General features: G+C 35.8%; 1 protein-coding gene across 1 annotated transcript in view; it reads right to left on the bottom strand.

Moving 5' to 3' along the window:
- The window catches only part of LOC130053322 (flavin-containing monooxygenase 1-like), a 14,395-nt gene extending 11,296 nt beyond the window's left edge, over window positions 1–3,099 (bottom strand). Inside the window, exon 1 of the mRNA XM_056160383.1 lies at window positions 2,757–3,099. Coding sequence (XP_056016358.1) covers window positions 2,757–2,828 — 72 coding nt within the window. The 5' untranslated portion in view covers window positions 2,829–3,099. The remainder of the gene's footprint in view (window positions 1–2,756) is intronic.
- Window positions 3,100–7,937: the final 4,838 nt, after the last annotated feature.

Below are 7,937 nucleotides of genomic sequence, written 5' to 3'. Positions count from 1 at the left end.
TTTGATTCTCTATTGTGGCCCCAATCTACCCCCAAGGGCCATGGTTTTAACAAACTTGAATCAGCACTATGTCAGGAAGCTTTCATGTAACTTGAAGTTTGAATTTATCTGACCAAGGGGTTCTTCAGATAAGTTTTTTTTTACCTACATATGTATATATTCCAGTACTAATCACTTTCAGTACCTTGATTAAAGCTATATATACAAAAGACCCGTGCCTTTCATTTCTAATGACGGTGTCACATAATTTTGGTCCGTTCTGTACAAGTTAATGTTACGGTCGGATCTGTACAAGTTAAAGTTACGGTCGGAACGCTAAATACCTCGTTTATATATATATATATATATATATATATATATATATATATATACAAAGCACTAAAATGACCAACGACACAAACAACGAGATTGTCAAATTTTCGGGACGACCCGTCCCTTCTTCAGGACAAACGAAAACAATTACATAATGTGGTCAATATCAACAGAGCATACTAACAAAAACTACATATAAATACATCTAGCACTACAACTACACTAATCTACAAACGTATTTACAACGCAGACTACATGTTTTTGGTCTTTAGGCTTGCCAATCAATGTTAAAAGTGGAACGAATTAGGACATGCCTTATTCGTCCAAAGAGCTGATCCAAAATGTCCGAAAAGAAAAACAATAAACTTAATTAATCTCAAGTGGAACGAGTTAACCCAATTACGTTGACAAATAGTAAAGCTAACTCGTACCCAGAGAGATTCTATTTTAACCATGCATAATTTATAAAAGATAATAGTAAGTAACAAATACAAAAAAATAAATAAATAAAAATAAGCTATGTAAACGAAGTAAGAGATGAACAAAGTTTGAGAGAAAGATAATGTAAACAACAATCAGCTATATATCAGATATCAGATATATAAAAGCACTAAAGTTCCAACAACACCCGATATATATATATATATATATATATATATATATATATATATATATAAAGCACCAAAATGACCAACGACACGAACAACGAGATTGTCAAACCTTCGGGACGACCCGTCCCCCCCCCCCCCCCCCTCAGGACAAACGAAAAGAATTACATAATGTGGTCAATATCAACAGAGCATAATAACAAAAACTACATATAAATACATCTAGCACTACAACTACACTAATCTACAAACGTATATACAACACAGACTACATGTTTTTGGTCTTTAGGCTTGCCAATCAATGTTAAAAGTGGAGCGAATTAGGACATGCCTTATTCGTCCAAAGATCAGCTATATATCAGATATATAAAAGCACTAAAGTTCCAACAACACCCGATACCTCAACGTGTCCACAACATGGATACAAGGTCAAATACCAAAAATTATACAAAGCACTAAAATGACCAACGACACGAACAACGAGATTGTACTTTCAGGTAAGTTTGAATTTATCTGACCAAGGGGTTTGTACTTAAAACAATCTCGTTGTTCGTGTCGTTGGTCATTTTAGTGCTTTGTATATATATATATATATATATATATATATATATATATAAGAATTGGTCAACGGTATAACATTTTAGTACTTGGTTCTAGTTTATACTTTAAAAAATACATTAAAACATGAATACAATGAATGATTTGCATAAATGGCATAATAAATCAATTCATTTTCAATGACCATCGCTGTACTTATATTGATGATTGACATTTACATTCTATACATGTTGCATCATATCTATTTTCAAAAAGACTATTGGTAGTCTACATGTATTCTGTAAGTTTCTGAGTATAAAGTGAGTTACAGAAATATATGGAGAAGATTGAATAAATGGAATCCACCGAGCGCTTGTCAATGGTAGCTGGTCATGGCTTACACATCTCCAGTCGCTTGTCAATGGTTGCTGGTCATGGCTTAGACATCTCCAGTCGCTTGTCAATGGTTGCTGGTCATGGCCGCTTGGCTTCTTGTGCGGTTCGTGATCGGTATAATTGAGAATTTTAAAATACACGAGGACATGCACTACGGCACTTCAGGCCAACATACTTCACATCGCAGTTCATGAAAACTATGTCAGCACGAAGCATCACAGTTTACGCCCTCAGGAAATTTATTTTTGATATTTACATTATCTTTTAATTTCTGTCCGAATTTTCAGTCGTTAAAAAGGGTGTGTTATATCTATCAATATTCATGTGCACAGTGTTTACAAATACAGTACATTCAAGGGGAAATGGTTCTTATTGCAATTAGTAAAAGTATCGAAGGCAAAAAACATTTAAATGTAAATCTTTAACGGCGAATGCACTATATATTGGCGAATCCTGAGCGGAGAGATTAAACGCATGGGTGCCTGGTAGCTGTCTTGAGGCCCCCAGTGGGTCCAGGGCAAGGCTCTGGTGGAACTCCAGGAAGCAAAGATGCTACTAAAACTACTGAGTTTGACAAAACATGGCGTATATCTTCTAGTGTTTTGAACATATTTATATATAATGTACATGTATAAATCTATAAGAATGGGAGGTCGGACGCGCCAGCACTGGATCCGCCACTGCTATATAAGTGGTCATATCAGGTTTTCAGAAGTGGTGCAGCTTTCCAAAAACAAATTGTGAAAAGAACGTTTTAGACTCCGGCTGGGAGTTTTAAAACCTAATAATTTTCAGGAGGGCAGTTTTTAAACAGTTTTACTGTCTATGCAAAATATTCTATAGCTATTCATATATGATAAGAAATTTAATTTCATGTCAGGAATTATACAGAACCACACCCACCTTAAGACTACAGAGTCCTGCTACTCCGGCACCTATCACGGCTACTCTTTGTTTCGTACTTTTTCCTGACATCCTGTGATGTACAGAGCCAGCTAAAGACTGTCGTGAACAGCAAGAGACAGACTGGGTTATCACAGTCAGTTGTTTTTAAGGTATTCGACGAGAATAGCCCAATTTTATTTCGTACTTTTTCCTGAACAGAAATAAGTAGATGGGTTATAGCTGTCAGTTGTGTTCAGGGTGTGTTATGCGCGCGCATCTACCGCAAAATACACCATGACACCAAAATGAAATTGATATTAACCAGAGACACAATGACATGAAAGCTACATGTATTTACAAAAAAAAACCAACCAAAAAACCCCCCCACCAAAAAACAACTCTGCGCAATCTGAATTAGCAGATGACCAATATCACCAGCGATGTCCTTGAACCTCTACGGAAGGAAATAAACAACTTCAGTGGTACTAGATGCCAACAATCTACTATACAGAAGAACGTTTTCTTGTGAATAAACAGCGAGACACAGTTTTTCTTAACCGTAACCCGATACGCTCGCTGCACGAAGCTGCCTTTAATACACAATCTGCTCTACTTCAAACATTCACAAAAGTCTGATAACTTAATGCAATGTGATAATGCAATGCTTAATGAAACCCTAACTGCGCTACAAGAGTCCAACAGAAGAAGACCGAGGCTTTCCAAATGATTATGGGATCTGCACGACTGGGCTCGTATTCTTGATGTACATGTATTCTCCATGTATGCAAATTACGTCTCTATAAATGAGATTATACGAGGACATGTATGAAAGGTTATTTACAATTGGGTGTCTGGCGTGTAAACGAAATACAGGCAATTTACTCTCCTAATTTTCAAATCACTCCATTATCAGCTATCGTCACTGTATTAGAGTTGACGGAGGGCTTTAACTATGTACATTTAGTGTTTCATGTACCGTACACCTTTATAAAACTAATAAGATTCAAATCCAATATTCTAATTATCAAATCAACTCTCTCTCCCATACATGCTCTATTGACCAGCGAACTGTTGGCCGGTCAATAGTCTGTCCTTTTTCTGTTGGCTACACAAGTCACGTGACTTCACTTATTTGACCGACAATGAACTTCAAATTTATTAGATGAAATGGAAAGCAGAAACATTAAAATATATAATCAACGTTGCATAAAATGATTTTCGAACAATATACATTGTATCATTAAAACGTCGTTACATGTAATATCAACTAGAATATAGGGTACGTCTCCTTTTAAACTAGTGGATACGAGGATAATATAAATGTACGCCATCAAACTGTCCTGCTAAAAGTTCAAAGACAAAAAAGACATGCGCATCTAGTAAAATAACCTTAGAAATGAAGGTGTATAACAAAACAATTATAGACTTGTGTTCTTGCTGGACAACAGCTGTTTAGCTTGATCCTCGAACAGATTTGTTGTCCTCAGCCTACGGCTTCGGACAACAGATCCGTTCTCCAGTCCAACAAAACAGCTGTTGTCTTCGTACGAAATTATTGATTGTATATCATTTTATGGGAAACCGTTTTATATAAAAAACATATGAGATATCTTATATATAAATAAAAAAGCTCAATCTAAAATAGTTCAGGAGCTATTGAATACATCAGATTTTTTTCAAAAATGGGTCAAACTTCAAGGTCAAGGTCACATGGTAAAACACCAAGGTATAACAAAGAACCTATATACAAAATATGAAAGCTCTATACTTTGAATAGTTCTGCAGATATTGATTAAGTCAGAATTTTAAAAAGTAGGTCAGGACCACAAGATAAAGCACGATTATATCACAAGGCCTTGTCATAAAGACTCTATCAACAAAATATGAAAACTCTACATTGAATAGTTCCGAAGATATTTTACAGCATAAATGGGTTACGTTTTCTTTAAGTTATGCCAAATTGCAAGGTCACAGTCATAGTATGAAATGAAAGGACTTGTCATAAGATATTTAAAATTTATACAGAATATGAAAACTTTAGGCTACTTTAAATAGTTCAGGATATAAAGCATAGGTAAGGGTTTTTTTTTAAAAGTAGGTCAAACTCCAAGGTCAAAAGATCAAACACCTCTGTTTCACAAGATGCTGTCATAAACAAACTATATACAAAACATGAAAGCCCTATCTACTTGTAAAAGGATCCCGGACACATTTGATATGTTATGTTTTCTTAAAAGTAGGTCAAACTCTGGGTTCAAGGTGACAAAGTTAGCGGTCATTATATGAAATGAAAGTCCTTGTCATAAGAAATACATATATAAGATATGAAAGATCTACCTTAAATAGTCCAGAACAATGAGGTCAGATTATTATCAAAAGTAGGTCAATCTTCCAGGGTCACAATATCAGACACCATTGCATCATATGAAAGTCAAAAATATTAAACGTTTATGGGATGAACAGGCAGACAGACATGTGATCAGCTCATTTGAACCTTTGGCTCATGTGAGCTAAAAATGATGGGGGTAGGGATGAACCCAGGTGCTTGCCCATCATATACTCAATGCATCTTGATGTGTGCAGCAAGAATAGGTATGGTTTAGCACTAGGTCAGGACCTCTATTGCTGTGTTCAATAATTATGAAATAGGGTTTGGGATGACCCTAGTTATTTGGCACTTCCCCAACAGAATACTCTATCCATGTTGACATAAGCAGTGATGATATATATATAGAATAGGGAATGCTATATGGTTGGTAGTGATGGGAATGGGTGAGAATTTCATAATCGATGATTGGTTTACCGTACCTAACTAATTATCGATTATAATCGGACATAGAGAAATTCTATAATACAAGTCATTTAACTACTGAAAAAGTGTAAACAAATATTTTCTGCGTTTATATTTGTTGTTTCTATTGCTGAGATTGTGTAAATGAATATTTTCTGTTTGTATTTGTTATTCATTTACTATCTTAATAAAAGTCAATACGATTTTCTCGGGTATGAATACATTCGCTTTCATGTGCGCCGCCATGCATTCCTCGCCATTACAACAAACAAAACTTTTAGGTTAATATATAGGTCATGGAAGGAATATTCTTCAAATCGTCCAGTCCTTGAAAAAACAAAATCTAAACACCGATTAATTGGAATAAAATTTTCATAATCGGGCGCTTAGAATTTGCCAACAATCGACTGATTTTCGATTACAATCGATGATTGGAACACCACTAATGATAGGTGTTGTGCACGTGGCTTCTTTGCCATTTACATGAACACGACAGAGAGTGTATTTTAAGCCAAACACTTACGACTCGGGCTGGGAGTGAAATGAAGAGAGTATCAATTCAATTGATGAGAGCAATCATTGATATGATGCGCGCATTAATTGAATTGAGAGAGCAATAATTGATATGATAAGCGCATCAATTCAATTGATGAGAGCAATAATTGATATGATGCGTGCATTAATTCAATTGATGAGAGCAATAATTGATATGATGCGCGGATTAATTCAATTGATGACAGCAATAATTGATATGATACAATTTTTGCCCCATGCCAAAGGGTGCAGGAATCCCGAAACTTGGAAGAGACAGTTCCCTTATTGCACGGTACATTTGTAGCTGCATGTGCGTTCGGATGTGTATCGCTCACAACTGGAGGTTTGTACCCTGTAGTTGTTCGGATTGCTTCTGTTGGACCCAAAATCACTGTCGGACAAATTCTTATTAATAATGAGAAATAAATTTCTTTTTCCAAAATACATGAGGGTACGAACTGTGACGCTTCACGCCGGCCTACCTCATCAAGAGCATTAGTGTAGAGTGGATGAGTTCGGCCACCTGGTTCTACGTGCCTGTTATAAATCTCAGGGGGCGATTACCAGATTAAAACTTGATTTCTGATTCCTTTGATGTATATGTACATTACATGAAACCTTCACACTGGATAACAAGGCAGGATATTTGCTAGCAAAGCTGGAAATTGAAATTTACATCACAAACTCACCCCATTTGGGATTTATAGGACAGATACAACTTATTCATCGAGAAAATAAACACCCCGGCGCTTGCACCCCCCCCCCCCCCTCACCTTCATGTTTGGTGTTTTTGTGCAATTCATATCCATATATAGTACAAATCAAAATATATTCCACACCAAATAAGAGGCCCACAAGCCTTATAGGTCATCTGAAATTAGTTAATTCTAGTATCACTAGTCCCAAGTAAGTAATCTAGAAAAAAAACTTACTGTTCTGAAAATACCCAAGATAAATTTTAATTTTCAGCAGCAGTATAACACAAGTTGTGTTTTTAAATGTCCTCAATAGTGCCTGACCGATGAAAGGCTTTATACCTAATGTAATATACATATGTATATGTAACATTAACACGACGGCATGACTGTGGGGTCCACATCCATTCTAGACTTAAATCCCTGGGGATGCAAAATTCACAATTTTGGTACATCCTTTTCCAAAACATAGTTACTTTTTACACTGCATCAGCAAACTCAAATAGTACTTCAAATGATGAAGACAATAATTTCTATAATTTTGGCTCCGCTCTGGAACCAAACTCTTACCCCAAAGATCATGAAATCTGCAAATTTGGTAAAGGGCTACCTCCTCATTCTAAATAGCCATTTAGTTTCAATTTAGTATCAATAGCATTAAAGGTGATTTTGAAATGTTTTACACATACAATACTATACACCGAGTTTGGCACCTCCCTGAAGTCAAAACCTCTACCCGGGGAATCATGTTTACAATTTTGTTAGAGGCCTTCCTGCTCTACATCACTGGTCATTTAGTTTTTCTTACACATGTGCAGTTGTAGATATTTTTGAAAAATTGACCCAAGGGTGCAGGAGTCCCGAAATTTACAATTTAAGTCCCAAAGATGCTTCATACTAAATTTGAAAAGAATAAAATGGCAGTTATCAAGAAGTTAAAAATGTCAATTGTTAATGCATAACAACAGATGCAGACCAACTGTAATGCCAGGGCAACCCGTTTACTCAGGTGATCTTAAATTCTTGTCAATATTCCCAATCTCCTGAACATTAAATCTATCTGATCAGCCCCAGAGTTGTCTCTCTTTTCTAATCTGGTCAGAGCTGACTGTTCAGAAATTTAAATCTTTCCTTTTAATTCCAACTTCAATTATTTGTGACATAAAACAACATGAAATA

Source organism: Ostrea edulis, chromosome 3 (genome assembly GCF_947568905.1).
Source record: "Ostrea edulis chromosome 3, xbOstEdul1.1, whole genome shotgun sequence".
NCBI classification, from domain to species: Eukaryota; Metazoa; Mollusca; class Bivalvia; order Ostreida; family Ostreidae; genus Ostrea; species Ostrea edulis.
The sequence above is the reverse complement of the archived record's forward strand: the minus strand, read 5'-3'. Positions and strand labels throughout refer to the sequence as shown.